Source organism: Leopardus geoffroyi, chromosome B2 (assembly GCF_018350155.1).
Source record: "Leopardus geoffroyi isolate Oge1 chromosome B2, O.geoffroyi_Oge1_pat1.0, whole genome shotgun sequence".
Classification (NCBI taxonomy): domain Eukaryota; kingdom Metazoa; phylum Chordata; class Mammalia; order Carnivora; family Felidae; genus Leopardus; species Leopardus geoffroyi.
Genome location: NC_059332.1, coordinates 142,987,690 through 143,009,152, shown reverse-complemented (window position 1 = coordinate 143,009,152; position 21,463 = coordinate 142,987,690). Strand labels below are relative to the sequence as shown.

The following is a 21,463-nucleotide window of genomic DNA, read 5'->3' as shown; positions in this document are numbered from 1 at the left end:
AGGAATTTTAAGCTTAAAGCTTTAAGGACGGGGAAACTATTTATCCTGACTGGTTTTGACAGCAATCTCTCCTGCCCTTTTAAGAGTAGGCAGGGCTGCATGTGAACAGGGAGCTCACAGTCCTGCAGACCCTGCATCAGCCCCGGCCCCCCAAGCTGAGCTCCTCCACCACACTGCTCTTTTCTCTTCCGTCCCCCCCCCCCCCACTCTTTCTTCGGCTCCTCTTCCTGCTCCTGTCACTTCTCACCACGGGGCTCTGTCACATCTGGCAACAAGAGCACTTTGACCTTCCCGGGGCCTGAAGCAGGACACGCTTCGGGCTTGTTTCCTCGTAAGATTCTGATGCGCACCAAAGACTTTTTCTGACTCCCACTGCTTTCATGTCCTCTTGAATGAGACGATGGTGGCTGGCTGACCTCCAGGTACCGCCAACATCCCCCAACCCCAGGCCCTTGCTCCACAGAGCCCGGCATGGCTTCTAGGAGAGCGTCGGGCCGCCGACCGCTCCATGGCAGGAGACATACTCCGCTGAAATCCTTCGCTCACACTGTGGTTTGAGAGTCTCGCTTTAGTTAACAGCCCCCACTTGGTCTAGTTCCCTATCACGTGACAGACAGCCCCCGACTTCCCCAGGAGACCCAGACTGCAGTCCTGGCCAACGCCCACACCGCTTCAAGCTCTCTGCTCCTCTGGTCCAAGTAAACGGGAGGACACCCCACACACCACCCAGGGATGCTGTGCTGCGTGGACCCAAGGACGTTCGCTACGGAGGAGAACCTCCCAAACCATGCTGGTTGTCACTCTGCCACAGGGTCACAGCTTTGCACGACCCCAGAAGGCATCTTCGCACAGCATCCCAAGTACACTATTCACACAGGTCACAAACGAACGGTGTCCCTGGAGTTGTGCGAAGGCACCACCGGTAACCCACCTCTGCCCGGGGTTTAGTTAAAAGAAAGACCTTTCAAACATCCATGTAGGGCTACCATTTTAGGCTGGCCCGGTTTCCTATGCTGTGCTAAAGTAATTAACCACAGTCAAAAACTTCAGAGGAGGTGGAGGAAAACCTTTCCCTCCATCACATAGGTCTGCATTCTGGCAACACCCTCCGATCTTCTCTATGTCCACAGTCAGAGGACTCGGCAGCGGTCCAATGCAAACCCTCCCAGCCCCTACGACCCCAAACACACAGAGAAACTCACACAGTCCTGTCTGAAGGTTGCCTTCAACTGCCCAAGGGGCCCTCCCAACCTCCTGCCACAGACACTGCTCCACACAGCAGACTCTGGGCACTCCTTCTCTGGGACTTCTGACTTTTTGCAACTCAAGCACAAAACTTGTTAGTTTTCTCTCCTCTTCCCGGATGTCCCCTGGGAGGTACCCAGGTGACTCTGCTGCGTCAAAGGCAAGCTTTAGGGCTGGCGTCTGTGGGGCCCTGGACAGGTTTTTCCTCCTTAAAATCCCTGAACTTCACAGAGGTAATAAGGCCCAAAGTCAGCAGATTAAAACTCATAAAACTCGGTGTCCCGGAGATCTAAAAGGGCTGTGGCAGGCTCCCAACGTGCCACCATCATCAAAAAGCCACTGGAAAGCACCTCTCTTTAGTCTCAGCTGGGCTAGATCACAAAGAGCTGAGTGGGGTGCTCTGGGCGCTTTTAACAGAGACGTGACAGATAGGGCCACTGTCGGGGCAGGGGGCCACCGCCCTTCCAGCGGGGAGGCTGGGCCCCGGGCTGCCCCAGGGAAGGCGGTGAGGGACTCCCAGGAGGGCCGCTCCTTAGCCACCCAAACCTGGGGAGCACGGGTCTCCGGAGACAGCAGGGCCAGAGCTGGCCTCCGAGGGTCCTCCCGGGGCGCCTCTGGCCGAGACCCGTCCCGGAACGCGGCCCCCGTCCCCACCGCCTGCAGGCCGCCGGGGGGGGGGAGGGGGGGCGGGGGGGCAGTGCGCCGAGCCGCCCCCGCGAAGCCCCCGGCGTCGCGCCCTCCCCCCGGGGCCCGGGCTCCACGTGGGCGGAGGGCCCGGCGTCAGGGCTCGCGGGACCCGGGCGCGGGGCCCGGGCGCCCAGGGAGGGGAGACCCCGGCCCTCGTCGCCCGCCCTGCCGACCGGCACTCACGGTTCCATCTCGGCGCCCCGGCCCTCGGCCCCGGCCCGCGCCCCGAGCCCGCCCGGCGCCGCACGGTAGCCGCGGCAGCCACAGCCACAGCCACAGCCACAACCGCAGCCGGAGGGACAGCGGCCCGGGAGCAGAGCAGCCGGCTCCGTGGAACTCGTCAGAGCGCGACGCGCCGCGGGGTCACGTGCGCGGAAGCGACCGCGCGGCGGCGGGAGGGGCGGGGGGCGGCGCGGCCGGGGCGAAGGTGGGGGGTAGGGGCGAAGGTGAGGGGGGGTGGGGGCGGGGGTGACAGTGGGGGCGGGGCCCGGGTGAAGGTGGGGTGCAGCCGGGAGCGGAGCAGCGGCGGGAGAGGGGGCGCAGGACCCCGCCCAGACCCCGCCCTCCTTCACTGGCCCCATGGGAAGGGGTCCCGCGGCGCGCCCACCTCCCAAATTTCTGTAATCAAGAACAGAGGAGGGGCGCCTGGGTGGCCCAGTAGGTTAAGCTCCAACTCTAGGTGTCAGCTCAGGTCTCGACCTCACAGTGGGAAGATAGAGCCCTACATTGGGCTCGGTGCTGAGCATGAACCTGCTTGGGTGTCTCTTTCTCGCTCTCTCGCTCTCTGCCCCTCCCTGCTTGTCTTTCTCTCTCTCTCAAAATAAATAAACTTAAAAGAGCCACAGTTTTGGATATTTCCAAGATTCTCTTTGGAACGTTTGTCAGAATGTCCCCTTATTGCTATGGGCTTAAAGTCAATCTGAATGAGGAAAAGGAAAGACTCGAGCTTTCTTCCCGCCAACAAGTGTGGTGTTGGCAGGAAGAGACCAACACGGATAGGATTCGGTTCCTGCCCTCAGCAAACTTACAGGCAAAGTAAGTTACCGAAACTAAGTGTGAGGAGCACAGATTGCTACAGTGGCCCTGAGGAAGGGCACCGAACTCACCTGAGGCGGGGTTGACCGGGATAGGAAAGCGAGTGCTCCATGTTTGGGCTGATCTCAAGATGGGAGGGGCTTAAGAAGTTGGAGGGAAGAGAGGGCACCAGGCAAAGAAACAGACTGAACACCGACTACTAATGATAAATTCCATTACCACTCTGAATCCTAAACCACAACTTTTAAAGAATGATAACAAAAGATTACCCCTCGAATTCTTTCCACAGACACTTGGAGGAAAAGGGGTCTTGATAACAAGACCAGGGAATATAAACACCAGTACCCGCGGGACAGGCAGGTAACAGGCACGGGCCAGGTGGGTGCTGTGCACCTGAGCATGCATTGTCTAAAGGGGCCGCACTCAGCCCTTAAGAGACTCTAACTTCGGGGCGCCTGGGTGGCTCAGTTGGTCGAGCATCTGACTCTTGAGTTTGGCTCAGACGGTGATCCCAGGGTCGTCGACCAAGACCTACATCGGGCTCCGTGCTGGGGGTGGAGCCTGCTTAAGATTCTCTCCCTCCCTCTCCCTCTGCCCCTCATTGTCTCTCTCTCTCTCTCTCTCTCTCTCTCTCTCTCTCTCTGTCTCTCTCTCTCTTAAAAAATTAAAAAATAAATGAGAGATTCTAACTTCAAATACGACTTTTCATGTGACACCTTCCATTTCTAAGGTATTGGACACTAAAAAAATACTTTGAACTTCAAGAGGACTAAACAAAACATTCCTGGCTGCTTTGCTCAGGGACAGCCAGTTTTCCCCTCCAATCTGAGGCAGGCTTGTCTGGTACAGAAATGCCTGCTCCAGAGACTGTGCTAGCTGCCTGGCCTCTCCTGAGGCACCGCCACGGACCCCTTGCTGTTATCAAACGGTCCCAGGTTTTAAAAAGAGTTGACATCCGGACGCCTGGATGTCTCAGTCAGTTAAGTGTCTGACTTTGGCTCAGGTCGTGATCTCCTGCTTTGTGAATTCGAGCCCCGCATTGGGCTCTCTGCTGTCAGCACAGAGCCTGCTTGGGATCCTCTGTCTCCCTCTCCCTGCCCCTCCCCTGCTCACTCACAAGCTCTCTCTCTCAAGAATAAATAAACATTAAAAAAAAAAAAAGAAAAAAAGAGTTGACATTTTTGACACCGAAACTCGCTCCTGGTAACTTCTCCAACTTCTCCTCCCTTGGTCTGCTGTCCAACATCACCTAGATTCCCTCTTTTTCTCACGTATGTGTTCTCCCAGCATTAACCAAGTGCTCAGTGTAACCAAGTGCTACACACTTCCCTCAGCCCTGGAAACACCACTCGAATACATGGACAATCCCTGTCCTCCTGGGACTTATCTTCTGGTGAAGGACACAGCCAGCAAACAAATAATAACCAAATAATGACATAATGACAACTGTGATGGAAAAGGAAATAGAAGGGTGCAGTGATAGTGTATATGATGAGGGGAAAGGTACCCATCATCTCCTGGGCTCCCAGAAAGCTTATCTAAGCCATCAAGCATCGCTCACAGGTGACTCTGTGTTCACCTCCAGTTCACCTCCAGGTCCCTTCTCTGAGCGTGCTTCTATTCAGCAAGTTTCCTCTCTAAGCTCAGAATGGAACACAATTCAGATGAGGTCTGTGTCACCCTGATAATGAGTTGCTATTCTGGCAGCATTAGCCCATTCATCTCATTACTGAGTTCTTGTAACGCCTCCTGGGCCCTCTGCTCAGGGTCATGCTATCCTGTGAGAAGAACCAGTAATTACTGATCCCCTGCAAAGCCTAGGGCCTGAACCAAAGAATTCTCTTAACGACTTGATGAGTTATTCACGGTCACTATCCTCATTTCACAGATAGGAAACTGAGGCCTTAAAGAGATTGATTTTCTCAGGGACTATTGATCAGAACCTAGGACCACCTGACCCAGGCCCATGCTCTTCCAGTGTTGGTGTCCCAAGCATTGAAGAATGTGAGAGGGTCAGAGTGACTAGCACAGACCTGAAGCAAACAGCCTATTAGTATGTATCATCTCTCTAACCTCAGAGGCACTCAGCCCACATTTATTAACATTGTTCTTATTTTAAAAAGCCTTCTAAAGTCCATATACATGACGTGTCACAGCACTCCACAGTAGTCCCATTTAATTGGGGGATCGGACCCGTAGGTAAGTGAGTGCATCCCAGCTTTGTTTCAAAAAGAGTCAAAATAGGGCGGAGCTGGGGCGCCTGGGTGGCGCAGTCGGTTAAGCGTCCGACTTCAGCCAGGTCACGATCTCGCGGTCCGGGAGTTCGAGCCCCGCGTCAGGCTCTGGGCTGATGGCTCAGAGCCTGGAGCCTGTTTCCGATTCTGTGTCTCCCTCTCTCTCTGCCCCTCCCCTGTTCATGCTCTGTCTCTCTCTGTCCCAAAAATAAATAAACGTTGAAAAAAAATTAAAAAAAAAAAAAATAGGGCGGAGCTTGCAAGGTGTGGCCATCACGGGGCCTCCTCCTGAGTGGCTCCTGGCGCCCCTGCTCCAAGTCTGCCTTTCACCCACCACCCAGCCAGCTTCCCAGCCGAGGCTGAGCAGGAGCTCAAGTTCATTGCCATCAAGCCCGAAGGTGTGCAGCATGGCCTAGTGGGTGAGATCATCAAGCGCTTAAGGCTGAAGGGGTTCCACCTCGTGGCCATGAAGCTCCTACAGGTGTCTGAGGACTCCTGAAGCAGCACTACATTGACCTGCAGGGCCTCCTGTTCCTCCCCGGGCAGGTGAAGTACATGAAGTCAGGCCGACTGGGGCCATGGTCTGGGAGGGCCAGAATTCGATGCTTGGGGAGGCCAACCAAGCAGATTCCAAGCCAGACACCATCCGTGGGGACTTCTGCCTTCAAGTTGGCAGGAATGCCATTCATGGCGGTGATTCAGTAAAAAGTGCAGAGAGGGGTGCCTGGGTGGCTCAGTTGGTTTGTGGGGTGGAGCCCTGCTTCTGGCTCTGCACTGATAGTCGGAGCCTGCTTGGGATTCTCTCTCCCTCTCTCTCTGCCCCTCCGCTGCTTGTACACATGTGCTCTCTCCCAAAATAAATATTTTTTTTAAGTGAGGAGAAAGAAATCAGCCTATGGTTTAAGCCTAAAGAATTGGTTGACGACAAGTCTTGTGCTTTTGACTAGATCTGTGAATAAAAAAGGTGGACAAAGCATCCGTCCCCTTTGGCACCATGTGATGTGGCCCTGGACACAACTCTTCATTCCACTGACTTGGAAGTAATAGAATCAATCTTTCTTTTCTAAAACATATTTACCAATTAAGCCTTTGGAAACTGGAAAAAAAAAAAAAGAACAAAAAGGATCAAAATGTCAGAAATTAGATTTGTCTGATACCACGTATTCTTAGAAAAACCCCTACTCATACCTAATGTCCATATTCATTTTCTAAGGTCCAAAAAGCCATCCTTTAAAGTCATTTCCTCTAGAATTGGGCTAAAGTCAAGTCCACCAGTCTGTAGTTTGCTGATTCCCACTCACTGCTATTTTTCAAGGCTAATGGCAGCAACCCAAGGGGCTCATCTGCAAATACTCTTGATACCCTAGGAAATTCATGGTCTACTGTCAAATTTACTTCCTAATTTAACAACACTTGTCTAACATTTTGTAGATACACTGCAGTGATCTCCTTACCTATCTTATTAATAATAATCAATAACAGGGCACCTGGGTGGCTCATCAGTTAAGCCTCCCAACTCCTGATTTCGGGTCAGGTCATGATCTCACCATCATGAGATGAAGCCCCTCGTAGGGCTCCGTGTTGGGATTCTCTGTCCCTCTCCCTCTGCCCCTTCCCCTCGAATGCTTCCCCCACCTCCTCTCTCTCAAAATCATCATCATCATCATCATCATCATCATCATCATCATCAGTAATGGCTAACATCAAGTGCTCATGCTCTAGTGGGGCCCTGAGTTAAATAGGAAGGAAACAGAAATGGCTGATTCCAATTCTCTCCAACCCATTGTGTTAGTTGCTTGGGCCACTGTAACAAAATACGAATGGCTCACACAGATACTGAGTGGCTTACACAGTTAAGTTTTTCCTCACAGTTCTAGAGGCTACAAGTCCAAGATCAAGGCTCTGATTGATTGAGTTTCTGGTGAGGACTCTCTTCCTGGCTTGGAGACACCACCACATGGCCTTTCCTTAAAGCGTGTGTGAGAGGATAGAGAGACAGCAGGAGCTGTCTGGTAGCTCTTCTGATAAGGATGCCAATCCTGTCAGATCAGGGCCCCTCCCTTATGACCTCTTTAAACCTAATTACTTCCTTACTCCAAGTTCAGCTATAGTGGGGGGTTAGGTCTTCAACATATGAACAGGAGCTGGCTGGGGGCAGGCGGAGGGTGACACACATGCATTCAGTCCCTAACACCCCTAAATGGAAGACTTCCTAAAAAGAGAAACTGACCTACATGTTCAAGGCAGAGAATATAGATGAATTCAGTACCAATGACTCTAACTGCCTATTTTTTGTTCCAAGGCAGGAAAATCTCACAGTCTCGATCTCCCCTGAGCCTGGTTATAGTTGATGCCAGCTGACATTAGCGACCTCTTTGGCCTGGGTTTCAACTCCTGGATGCCCATCACCAGCGGACTCATCCCCTCTGCAGTAAGCAGAGCAGAACTAAGGTATTTCCACCAGGGCTCAGTTCTCTCGCCATGCTGCCTTCCCCACAGCCTCCTCCAGTCATTTGCAGGAGGGCTTATGCCTTCTGGCCTACTTGTTGCACCAAACACGGGAGCTTACTTTTCACGGTCTTCTTGACTCCTGAGAACTGGTCAGGAGAAGCAAGGTCTAACCTCTTGCTGGTTCCAAACCTTATCTTTTTATCAGGTTTAGTAATTCCAGAGCACAGACATTCAGCTTGGGGTTATTGACAATATAAGACTTGTTTTTGCTTTCTTATCATTGTACTCGTTCACATTATTTATTGCTACATGACAAACTACCCCAACATATAGTAGCTATATTACTTATCTGTTGCTACAGAACAAATTACCTCAGAACTTTGGGCCCTAAAACAACATGTATTATCTTGTGGTTTCTGTGGGTCAGGAATGTGGGCTCAATTAACTGGGTCCCTTTGCTCAGGCTCTGGTTCAGGCTGTAGGCACTGTGTCATCTGGAACTGAAGTTATCCTCAAGCCTAGACTGGGGAAGGGTCCACCTCAAAGCTCATGCTTGTGGTTGTTGGCAGGACCTAGTGCCTCATGGGCTGTTGGTTGGGGGCCATTCTCAGTTCCTGACCCCTTGATACCTTCTACAGGGAAGCTTCTGACAAGGCAGCTTTGCTTCATCTGAGGGAGTCAGTGAGAAGAACTAGATAGTGAGGGTAAGACACAAGTCACCTAACCTCACTGGTGACATCCCAATGTTTTTACTCTATTCTTTAGAAGCAAATTACAAGTCCATCCAACTCTCAAGAGGTGGGGATCATGCATGAAAGGGTGTGAATATCTTGAGGTGGGGGAGGTCACTGGAAACCATTTTAGATGGCATCTACTATGGTGGCTTAAAACAATAGTTTACTATCTCTCGTGGTCTTGTGTGTTGACAAGCTCAGCTGAGTGGTTTTTGCTGGGGGTCTCCCTTGTGAATACAGTCTGATGACATCGGGGCCGCAGTCATCTGAAGGCTTGACTGTGTTGGACATCCAAAATGCATCCTTTCACATGTCTGGTACCTGAGCTTGGATGGCTGGAAAGCAGGGGGCCAGCCAGGCAGTCTTTCCCATGTGGCTTCTTCCACATGGCTAGCTTGGGCTTCCTCATTGATCTCCAGGAAGTTTGACTTCAAACTTGTGGCTGGTTTCCACATGGAAACTTTTGCCTCAGATTCTGTTTTTGAGGGAAGCAAGCCGAGATCTTGTTAAACATGAAGACAGTTTTGTCCAGGAAGTTGGACTTCAAACTTGTGGCTGGTTTCCCCTCGAATGGTGGCTCCGAGACACCAAAGAAGAAGCTGCAGGGCTTCCTACGACCTGGCCTCAGACATCATTCAGCATCACTACCACCATATTCTGTGGGTAAAACACCGGTCAGAGCCAGCCCAGATCCACGGGGAAGAGACAACAGAAGAGCATGAACCCTGGGAGGAGTGGTTCTCTCGGGTACCATCTTTGGAGACTGGTTTCCATAGTCTTGCTACATAATGTTTGCTTCCTCTGTTCTCATCTCCAAAGGTAAGATAACTGCACGGGACTCCCAGAATCACTATAAAGTTGACTACTATGCTAAGGAGTTTACACAAATGATCTCATTCTGTCCTCTTAGCACCTTGAAACAAATGCCCTCTTTTTTCCTTGGTACCCATTGGTTTCTGGTACTTGCAATAATGAAGCATAGTGAGTAGAAGCAGGGCCCAACCCTGGCTCTCACACACTCTCATGGGGCACAGCCCTTGCTCACGGGCCCCACTGCTTCAACTCACCAGGAATTAGTGTCCAGCATACTGATACTTTCACCTTCTCTGCCTGTGGTAATTTAGGATTTTTTAAGTATCACTCTCAATTTATTTGACTGAAACGTAGCTTTTATTTTGTTCTTTGCATTTGGGAGACACTGCATGAACCAGACTACCGCCATCTTGAACAAATCCGCCATGATGACTGGTCTGTGACCTGAAACATTGAGCACAGCACCCCTTCCATCTCTTTCCTTTTGCTTAACCACACCCTTAACTACACCCCATGCGGTAACGTCCTCAATCTGGCCTGTGGCCGTGACACACACCTGCTCTCAAGCTTTGTCCTCCTGGCTGGTCCCCCACATGTACTGTCAGCCTCTGGGGTTACAGAAGCAGGTCTTCAGGAGGTGGGGCTGCAGAGATCTCCTGTCTTATGATGCCCAAGATATGCTTCTGTCCATAAGACCCCTTAATAAACCACTTCTCCTCAAGGGGGACTTGTCGGCCTTTTCCTTCAGACTTTGGAGGTTGTTTTGCATACACTTCACTTTCACCAAACAAGTACCATTCCACTACCATCACCTGCGACTTCCCTGTGCCGCCCTTGACTTCTCATTTCTCCAGGGCCTGGCACAAAGCCCGGTATGGAAAGACACCCAGCATGCGTACTGAACGAAGGACAGCTGGATTTGCCAGATGACTGGCAATATACTGGCGTGTCTTCTCACGGTTTCGAGGATGGGGTGGAGGGCACTTTCCCATGGCAGGAGAGGGCGGGGGCTGTGGAAGCAGCAAGCGTGTCATTCAGAGGTGGGAAGCTGAGTGTGCTCCCCCGTCTGTGAAGACACCTTGCTGGTCCCGGTTTTCCTGAGACTTTCCTAGTTTTAGTACTGAAAGCCTGATTCCCAGGGTCTTGCAGCCCCAGGCAAACCAGGACAGCTGGCCACGCTCCTCCCGGCCTGTATTTCTTCTATGGGTCACTGGGCAAAACTGTCTTCACGTTTAACAAGATCTCGGCTTGCTTCCCTCGAAAACAGAATCTGAGGCAAAAGTTTCCATATTAATTTTATGGGAAGCAGGTGCTACCCCAGGGAAGCATGGAGACAGAATGGAGGCAGGGGCTCAGGAGAGTAAATTCAAGGGAGTGCAAGCTGTCCCGGGCTTCACTACCAACATCTCTGGTTGCTTGATCTTGCAGAAAGATTGCCAGAAACTACCATGTCTGGAAACAGTCTGTTGGTTCTGTCCTGCCGTCTGGCTTCCGCGGTCCGGAGTCTGACCAACACATCTAGGTTGTATCCCGGGCCCCTGCAAGCAGGCACTGGGGAGTCAGGGCCTATGGGCACCAGTCCAGCCGATGAGGGGTGAACGAGCCTCCTCCCAGTGGGGCAGAGGTGGCAGAGGCCAGGAACTATGTGGACCTTCATCAGGACAACTCAGGTGCAGAAGCAAGCATGGCCATGGTGGGGAGGGATGGGAGGTTGGGGGCAGGGCCCAGGGGGCTCTGGGGACTTGTCCACTTGATTCAGCACAAAGAGGTGGAGAAGGTTTGAAGTCATTGTTGCAAAGACTGGGCAAATGAGCGTCCTGGGGAAATCTAACAGGATTCTGGGGCTTCCTGGAGGCCCCAGCTGACGTCTTTGATCTCATATTAATGATGACTTCTAAAAAAATGGGACTCCTACTAATGCCTGCCTGGTGGTGATTTCTTCCTGCAAAAGAGCAGCTTAAGCACAGAGAAGAGAGTATGGGTATTGGTCGAAGACTGGGAGCTCCCAGGCAGGCAGGACAAAAGGGCAGAGGAACAAATTAGTTTAGAACAATGGGACTCAAAATGTATTGAAGTCAAAATCACTTGAGAGCTTTAAAAAGGCCCAATACCCAGGCTGAACCCCAAACCAATCCAATCAGAATCTGAAGTAGAGCTTAGGCATCGTCATTATTAAGGCTTTCTAAAGGCTTCCACTGGGCAGTAAATTTGGTAAGTGGTGGTTTGGGGCACTGGTAAGAGGTCAGAATGACAAACCCATGAAATCAATGCAGAATCGCTTCCAGCTCCTTCCTGGGGTCCAGCTGCATTTTTGCCCTTTGATTCTGTAAATTATCTCTGTGTCTTTGTAATAAATTCCTTCTTTTGGGCTGAAATTAATACTTGCAATCAATAGTCTTAAATGCTGTTGTACCATATCTCTATAAAGTGACAGTTAATGCCTGGAAGTGCCCCTGACATTGCGCTCGACAGTGAGAACTACAGCAAAGTCATCATTACTATTGCAACCTGAAGGGACGGTGTTTGATTTTGCATTTTTGCCCTGCAAGCAGCTGAGGAGAACCGCCATAAGAAGAATGCCAGGTCTGGAGCTTCTCAATCATTCATCACCGAGCCGTCCGTATGCTTCCCCTTTCCGAACTGACTTTTAAGTTATCTTTGATGGCCTGAATCAAAATTGAGGGCTCTCTTCACCAAGCCCATGGGGTTGCATGTCAGAAATGCTGGACAGGTAAACTGAGGAAACTGGTAATAGTCCTCACATAGAAACATAACCCTTCTTCAAGTCCTCATGGGGCTTGGGGATTGGAAATCAACACGATTTGTTAAGAGCACTGCCCTACGAATAACTGCACCCGAAGGGCATTTTCCGAGCCATGTGGGTGTATTCAAAAGAATTGAAAGAACACAGCTGTCCCCAGGTTATGGTATTTTTTCCACGTTCGGTTTGCTTCCCTCATTCCCTAGGAGACAAAGGAGGTAGGACAGCATTCCACCCCCCCCACCCCCCGCCGCTAATGCTCCCCCCCACTTCTGTGTGCAGCACCCCCAGGGCCCTGGCTCATCACAAGGCCTGCCTCTACCTTCAGAGCTCTGCTTCCAGAAGGGGACCAGCCAGCCACTGGAGCAAGCCACTTCCTGCACAGCAAACCAAGCTGCTCAAATTAGATCCACAATTTGCCATAAACTGCCAAGTTAGCGTAAATGTTGAGTTGGCCAGTTTCAGGTACGAGAAGGGGCCGTCCAGCTGCAGGTCCAGGGGCCCTTAGGCCACAGAAAGGCCACCAGGCTACTTTGGCCTTGAACATACAGAAGAAAGGTCTTTATCCTGACTTGCAGGATGCAGACTAAAGGGCACAAAACTCAAGAACTTACAGGGTCAGGGAGGAAGGCAGGAGCCCTGGTATAGAAACGTCCAAAATGGGCAGGGCAATGCCCTGCAACCTGGGCTGAATGAGGGGTAGGGGTGGGGCAACCTTCAGAGAGTGGCCTCTTGTGGGGAACAGTGTGGGCGCCCACCCACCCCGGGGAATGCCTGCAGAGGGGTCAAAAGCAGTGGCTTTTGAAAATTTTGCCCCCTGGCACATTTCGTTCCTTTTTTTTTTTTTTTTTTTTAATGTTTATTTAGTTTTGAGAGAGAGAGAGAGAGAGAGAGAGAAGGAGAGAGAGAGAGAGAGAATGTGAGTGGGGGAGGGCAGAGAGAGAAGGAGACACAGAATCTGAAGCAGGCTCCAGGGGCTCAAAACACGAACCGTGAGCTCATGACCTGAGCGGAAGTCAGACACTTAGCAGACTGAGCCCCCGGCGCTCCCAGGCACATTTCCTTTTAGTGACTTACCAGAGCATCTGCGGGTTGAAATACATACTATTTATGCATTGCTTTCATTGCTTGTTCTGATTACATTTATGGTAGCTGTTTTTGTTTTTTAAGTTACGGAAGCATGCAAGATAGTACCAAGGAATTTCATTTCGGGACAGGAAAGGTGGTGCCCCGCAAATAGTAGTTGCTTTAAAAAGAGCCTTAAGGCTTTCTTGCCTTGGGGGGGGCTCGCCTCTGGGAACCACGGCCCCAAGGTAACCAGCCTGTCTTTATTCCGCAGGCAGGGCGGACAAAGGCTGAGGCAAGAAGAGAAAGCTGGACAAAGGAGGGAGAACCAACAATCCTGAGTGGAGAAGTTCAAGGGCGCACCTTCTGTCCCCTCTGCCCAGGACTCTGGTGCTGCCACCCCACGTGCACACATGCGGCTCCAGGCGGTCGGTGCAGCCTCAGAGCCTCAGACCCCACGTCCTCAGGCTGCAGCCGCAGCTGCACCTTTGGGTGACCAACCTTTGGACACTCCCGGGACTGAGGGCTTTCCCAGGACACTGGGCGTTCAGTGCTAAAGCCAGGACACTTTGGTCACCTTACCTCTGACCCAACAGCCCCCAGAAAACTGGTTTCCCACATACACATCACACCCATGCACACCACACACATACTACACACATGCCATATACACACACACCATACACCACACACACACACACACACACACACACACACACACACACCTTTCCCAACCTGAACTTCATAAAGTTCAGGTAGCTCAGCGTAATCATCTCTGCTGGGAAGGCCATTACCAGGTCACCCCCTTCAGGTCCACAACACCCCCCCCACCACTCTGTGGTCTTGGGTTTAGAGCCAGGAGGGATCTGAGATCATTCTGTGAGATGTGCAGACCTGATTTCCAGGATGGTAGCAACAGAGCCAAGTAAAGACGCAGCCGTCCTGGCTCATGTTCATCAGTCAACTGCTAGTTTAGAAAATATCCAGAGGGGAATCTAAGTCCACAGCCTGTATCCACACATGGGCTATCCTCTTCAAGGAGAGCCTGTTATGGGTGGAACTATGTCCCCTAGTTGTCGAAGTCCTGATGCCCAGTGCCTGTGAATGGGGCCTTATTCAGAAATAAGAGTCCTGATGCACCACGACCGGTGTCCTCATGGGGGAAATCTGGATGCAGAGGCAGACAATGTGAAGACACTGGGAAAAGACTGAAGGCCATGTACCAGCCAAGGAACAGCCTCGGAAGGAACCGCTCTGTGGGCACCTTGAGCTCAGAACTCTGGCTTCCAGAACTGGGAGACAATAGACATCTGCCGCATAAGCTGCTCGGTTTGTGGCACTGTGTCACCGCAGCCCTAGGAAGCTAATCCAGGGTCCCGGCTTTCATATTTCGAGCTTTGGAGGCCTGTTCTCATCTGGAAAATGATGGTCTTCTACTGTAAGAGTGGAGTCCTTGCTGTAGCTGAATGCTAACCAGCCCCGGGGAACAGTTGGACTTCTTCCTGCTTTGCTTTCAAGGAAATGAATGTCTTCTTTATGTGTTTCCTCTCGGTTCAGAACAAGATGCAGCTAGCTTTAAAGAAAAGAGAAAGGGGTGCCTGGGTGGCTCAGTCGGTTAAGCGTCTAACTGGCTCAGATCACGATCTCACAGTCCATGAGTTCGAGCCCTGCTTTGGGCTCTGTGCTGACATCTCAGAGCCTGGAGTCTGCTTTGGATTCTGTGTCTCCCTCTCTCTCTGCCCCTCTTACGCTCTGTCTTGCTCTCTCTCTCTCTCTCAAAAATAAACATTAAAAAAAATAAAAAAAGAAAAGAGAAGAAAACAACTCTGCTGCATGGGCCAAGGCTCTGTTTACATGAAGGCGCACATAAAAATAATTAACTTGGGTGAGCCACCAGGAAGAACCCTGCTGTCTGAACCGCAGGTGCCATACAGACACCAGCAGCCAGTCAAGGTCATTCAGGACATCCCATAAGCACAGAGTTGTACAACCTGGAAATACCAAATGATAAATGAAAGAAAACATGAGATGGGCTGGTGGCATTACATATTAATTGATTTTTTTAATGTTAAAACAACCTTGCATTCGTACACCACTTGGTAATGGTGCATAATCCTTTTTTTGATAATCCCATTGCTGGACTCAGTTTGCTAGCTTTTTGTTTTGTTTGAAAATCGTTCTGTCTATATCCATGAGAGATTGTGGTTTTCTTGCGAGGTCTTTGGTTTGGTAACAGCATAACAGTGTCTCTTAGAATTTATCCACGTCAATTATCTAATGGCATTCCCTTGTAATCTTTTATTTATTTTATTTCTGTAAGATTGAGAGCAATGTTCCCTCTTTTATTCCTGATTCTGGTAATTTGCATCTTCTTTTTTTTCTTGGTCGGTCTAGCTATAGGTTTGTCAAGTGAATTGATCTTTTCATAAAACCAACTTTTAGTTTTATTCATTTTCCCTATTGTTTCTCTATTTTTCTTTAATTAATCTTTAGCATACTCTTTACTATTGTTTTTCTTCTGCTTGCTTTGGGTTTTCTTTTCTTCCCCAATGTTTTAAGGTAGAAGGTTAAGTATTGATTTGAGCTCTTCCCTCTTGTTTAATATGTACATTTACAGCTATAAATTTCCCTCTAAGTACTGCTTTAGCTGTATCCCAGGTGTTCTGGTGAAGTGTGTCCTCACTCCATTCATCTCAAAATATGAATTTCCTTTATGATTCATCTTTTGCCAATGGGTTATTTAGGAGTGTGTTGTTTAATTGCCACATTTGGAGATTTCCTAAATTCCTTCCTATAATTGATGTCTATTTTCACTCCATGGTTGTTGCAGAACTTCTTTTGTTTGATTTCAGTCCTTTTAAATTTATTACATCTTGTTTCACGGACTAATATATGATCTATCCCAGAGAATGCTCTGTGTACACTTGAGAAGAATTTGTATTCTACTGTTGTTGGGCATAGTATTCTATGAATTCCTAGTAGGTCTAGTTGGTTTACGCTGTTGTTCAAGCCTTTTATCAACATCATCAATCTCTTGGTTAGTTTTTCCATCCATCATTGAAAGTGGGTATTGAAGACTCCGACTATTATTTTTGAATCTTCTACTTCTCCCTTCATTTCTATTAGTTTTTGCTTCATGTATTTTAGGCTCTGTTGTTCATTGCATACAAGTTTACAGGGCTATATCCTCCTAATGGTTTGACCCTTTTATCATTATAGAATACCCCTCTTTATCTCTCAGTAACATGTTTTATTTTAATTTTTTTTCAACGTTTATTTATTTTGGGGACAGAGAGAGACAGAGCATGAACGGGGGAGGGGCAGAGAGAGAGGGAGACACAGAATCGGAAACAGGCTCCAGGCTCTGAGCCATCAGCCCAGAGCCTGACGCGGGGCTCGAACTCACGGACCACGAGATCGTGACCTGGCTGAAGTCGGACGCTTAACCGACTGTGCCACCCAGGCGCCCCAACATGTTTTATTTTAAAAGCTATTTTATCTGGTAGTGGTATAGTCACACCAGCTTTTCTAAGTTTGCTGTTTGCATGATCTATCTTTTTCCATCCTTTACTTTCAACTCATTTATATCTTAGAATCTAAAGTGTGTTTTCTGGGGGTGCCTGGGTGGCTCAGTTGGTTAAGCATCTGACACTTGCTTTTGGCTTGGGTCATGATCTCACAATTTGTGAGATCAAGCCCCACGTCTGTTAGCGCAGAACTTGCTTGGGATTCTTTCTCTCCCTTTCTGCCTCTCTCTCTCTCTCTCTAAAAATAAATAAACATTAAAAAAATAAAGTGTGTTTTCTGTAGACAGGATATAACTGGATATTGCTTATTATCTCATTGACAACCTCTGCCTCTTGATAGATGGTTTTGTTTCTTCACATTTCATATTATAATTGATACAGCTGGAGTTGTGTCTGACATTTTATTTATCTTCTATATGTCTCATGTCTTTTTTGTTCCTCTAGTCCCCTTTACTGTTTTCTTTTGCATTAACTGAATATTTTCTACTGTAAAATTTAATATCTTTAATAATTTTTCACTATATTTTTAAAATTATCTTCCTGGTGGTTGCTCCAGAGCAGCTACTGCCCAGCAAGCAATTCCCAATTTTACTGAGGGCTCATGTGGAACTCTTCAGTTCATAGCTTCTACCTATTAAAAACTGGGGCAAAATCTGCTTGCCTGTAATTTAGTGAAACTTCTTCCATTGTTTCATTCATTCATGCTTTTAATGTAGCAGGTATCACACACCTATTGTGTGATATACTTTGTTTTAGATGCTCATGACATAGAGACGGATTAGACACGGCCTTACCACAATAAAGAATGCTAGCAAACCCTGGCGGGGGGAGAATTGAAGAGGAGACTTCTGTGTACTGGTGATATTGCTCAGCAGAGGGAGGAAGGAGTCTCTGAGTCAGAGAACTCCCAAGGGCAGCAACAGTTTGGGGTCTTTTATAGCCACAGGGTTTGCCATATCTATAGCCAGCAGATGTTGAGTGCTGTTTCACAGGGATACAAAGCAGGCAGACTGCAAATAGCTAAAAATATGCATATTGGGGCTATATGTAAAGCAATTAGATATGTAAGAATTTGAGTTAGGCACCAGTGGGAGTAAGTCAGGCATCTGCTATGAAATCAGTGAGGAAGGAAACAACATGGGAGCCAACATGCAGGGACCACCCTTAACTCAGTTGCAGGACAATATGGTAGAGGAAGAAGGCAGGCCAACATTTGTTGAAGAAGACAGTGTGGTTGCACCCAAGGAGGCTGGGCTGAAGGAAGTTTGGACTAAGCATTTGGGAAGGAGTCAGAGTTGAGGGAAAGACTGAGACATGAGAACAAGACAGAATAATTGACGGAGCGAGATCCCAGAGCATGGGAGCAGAAAGCAGTCAGGAGTCATGGGGGAGGGGTGCTGCCCTGGGAGGACTTGGGTAGGTCTGGGAGTTGCTGACCTGTCCTAGTGCCCACCACTGGCCCCTCATACACACGTTTGCTAGGTCCTTGGTCCAGGGCCCTTCTGAGGCCTATCTGTGTCTTGTCCCAAACAGAAAACCAGCTTTTCTCGCTGAGCCAGATTTGTACATAACTCTAAGTTCTCAAGCATACAAGTTTAATGAAATGATTTTTCTACCTTTCTAAAATTATGGTCTCATCAGAGATACTTACGTTTCCTCCCACAAAAAAAAAAAAAAAAAAAAAAAAAGACAAAGAGAGAGGTCAGTACTCTAATTACAATGAATTGTCCCCAATAACTTGAAAAGAAGGACAAATGTTAGCCAGCTGAAACATTAACATGAAAATCATGTTAGGTGGGTCAGGTCTGATGGGTTTAACATCAAAACCAGCACATATATGCAGGTTTGCCTTAAATGGAAAAAATGGTCCTCAGACCTTTAAACCTACCTATAACCTGAACAGATGTATTAACCTAAAAAGGGAGTTAGGTCAGCCTAGAAGTGTGGAAAAAGCCAAGGTGATTGGTGACAGTGGCTGCTGTGCTTTGCATGGGGGAGGAGCCTTAACTAATGATTTCCAGTATTGCTGTCCTGCTGGCAAGTCTGGCCCATTGAGACGGACGTACCAGGCACCCTCAGCTTAATGCTCTTAAACATTCTACTCACCCCTCTTGGGTTTTCCATCCTGGCTGAGATCCAGCCCAGGCCAATTAAATCAGAATTCTTGAGGGTACTACTGGGCATTTGTCCTTTTAATATTTTTTTAAAATGTTTAATGTTTATTTTTGAGAGAGAGACATCATGAGCAGGGAAAGGGCAGAGAGAGAGGGAGACACAGAATCTGAAGCAGGCTCCAGGCTCTGAGCTGTCAGCACAGAGCCTGACGAGGGGCTCAATCCCATGAACCATGAGATCATGACCTGAGCTGAAGTCGGACGCTTAACTGAACCACCCAGGCACCCCTGGGCATTTGTCTTTTCAAAAGCTCTCCCAAGTTATCCTGATGTGCAGCTAGCATTGGGAATTCCTGATCTAATAGTCCCCTGGTTATGATGCCATGACCACCATTATCTGTGTTCTCAGGGGTCTGCATAACCCAATTAAATAGACTGGCATCCTGATTCTGTACATTAGCCCAGAGCTTAGTTAATGAGAATCCATCTCTTGATGTGCTGGCTAAAGTAGGCCATCAAGACTAAAGGTGGGCCCCTGGGCCCTGATGAATTCACCAAGGTGACGAAATGTTGCTTCTGAAAGCCTCTTGGGTAAGGACCACTGGCATCACTTTTCTGGCCAAGAAAATTCAAGCCCATCTTCGTTTTGCAGTAGTATTTTACAGAGGTAAAGTAATAACATGAGAAACACAGTATGGGTCAGCAAAATGACCAACCACAAAGTCTCCAAGAGCCGAGCTCCAGTGGAACATATTTACTATCCTTCATTTTTCTTCAGCTCCTTACTATGTATTTCATGGACATGGGGGCCTGCCTGGTATCCATTCCTCACATCTTCTTCCTAAATGAGTTCCAACCGTGTTTTGCTCTCTACCTCTCCTCCCTTGAGGACACAAGCCTTAGGGAAATTAGCCCCACCCTCAGCTCCTGGGGTGCTCTGATTTGCCTCTATTTCCTTCCCAGGAGCTCAAGAAAGAGCAAGGGCCCTGATGTCACCAATGAGACACAGGAGTTGGTTTTCTTTTAAGCTTTCTATTGAAGCATAATACACAAACAGCAAAGTACACACTTTGTGTGTATAGCTTGGTAGATGTTCACAAACTGAATATGCCTGTGTAACCAGCACCCAGATCAAGATACAAAATATTACCAGCAGCCATAAAGCCCTTTCCTGCCCACTTCCACTCACTATTCTCTCATGGGTAACCACTACCTTGACTTCCAAGAGCATAGAGTCATTTTGCCTGTTTTATACTATATATAAGTAGAATCAAACAGTATATAGTCTGTGTATATACTCTGAGCTTCTTTTGCTCATGTTATGTGTGTGTGAGACTCATTTTTGTTGTGTATAGTTGTAAGTTGTTTACTTTCATTGCTGTATAATATACCATTATGGAATAAGTCAAATTTATCCATTCTACTGTTGATGAGTATTAGGTTGGTTTCCAGTTAAAGAGTATTACAAATTGTGTGGCTATGAACATTTTAGTCCTTGTCTGTTGAGGACATGTATAAGCATTCCTGTAGGGTAAATACCTAAAAGGGATTGCTGGGCCAAAGGCGATGCATATGTTCAACTTTAGACAAACAGTCGCATATGGGACTTGTCCAATTTATCTTCCCATCTGCAGTGTATGAAAGTTCTGTCCTGGTCAACACACGTCTGTCTTCTTCATTGTTACATTTTGGTGGGAGAATAGATGAGATTCAAGGAGTTTTGCTGCAGGCTTCAAGTTATCCCTTGTCTTTTAGAAGAAGCCAGCCCATTCTGCCCATGAATGTCAATAAGAAGCAATAGCTTACATGATTATTAGTGGCCAATGGAGGCCAAGTGCCATCAAGTTAAAAAGAAAGGACTTGATAACAGCATTAGGCTGCTGGATCTACAACTCAATTCATTGCCTCCCGCCTACTTTGGTTTTTCTGTTGTCTGTATTGGAAAGCATCTTCAGTGTTATTTTCACAAAGCAGTTGAGCCTATGAAATCTTTGCTTTATTTTTCTTATGTGGAAATTTATCACCAGTGAACTACAGCGATTACTCCCAAGGCCAGGGAGTTGGCAAAGGGTAGAGTTGAGACTTAGACCCAGGATGCAGACCCAGCTGACATGGTGCCGACTCCCCCTTTCCTATCGGGCTGTACCACTGTCATCTCTCAGTTTGTGCAAATGACTAAGAGTCCTTTGATAACGTGGCTGCCATTTTTCAATGATGCCAAATCATGTAGCCAATATGCAAACAGTCATGACATCTAATGGAGGGACCAACCACCTTTTGAAAATGGGCATTAGCAGCTGTCTTCCTTGCTGTACCCTATTATGAGGAAACTGTCAGCCACATGAAGCAAGGCCCAGTCCTCCAGGGGAAAAAGGAAGGGTGCCTTTTAATCATAAATCACTAATGAGGAAACAAAGGCAGTGAGAAAAGCAGGAGCAAAAATTATAGTAGCAAGTTCATCTTCCAGCTAAGTAGATGCAGGAGCTGTGACTATCAGCTTCCCAACTTAGAAGCTCAAGAATATTTTGCCTAGTTTTGTAAAGGTACAACCCATTGATATAAAAATCCAGTGGAGCAATGGAAGATAGATCGATGACCTAAAACATCACCTCACTATAAACCAGTCTTCATGATTCAGCCTCACTGCTCTGCCAACACACAATATTGTCAAGCATTCTGTAGTTGACTTGTTCTCATAGCAGGGGGACAGAATTCACCACTTTCCCCTTCCAACCATGGTAAATTCGTGGTCTCCAAGATCCAAATCAACTGGTGGAGTTGTTCCTGAAGCATAGAT

General features: G+C 48.3%; 1 protein-coding gene across 3 annotated transcripts in view; it reads right to left on the bottom strand.

Annotated features, from left to right (window-relative positions):
- Positions 1-21,463, bottom strand: part of TMEM181 (transmembrane protein 181) — a 75,052-nt gene that overhangs the window by 50,428 nt on the left and 3,161 nt on the right. The window contains exon 1 of one of the 3 annotated variants that reach the window (XM_045500173.1): positions 2,116-2,293. The exons of the other annotated variants lie outside the window; for them this stretch is intronic. Coding sequence (XP_045356129.1) covers positions 2,116-2,123 — 8 coding nt within the window. The 5' untranslated portion in view covers positions 2,124-2,293. Of the gene's footprint in view, positions 1-2,115; positions 2,294-21,463 lie in introns of those variants that run through there. 3 annotated transcript variants of the gene reach the window in all.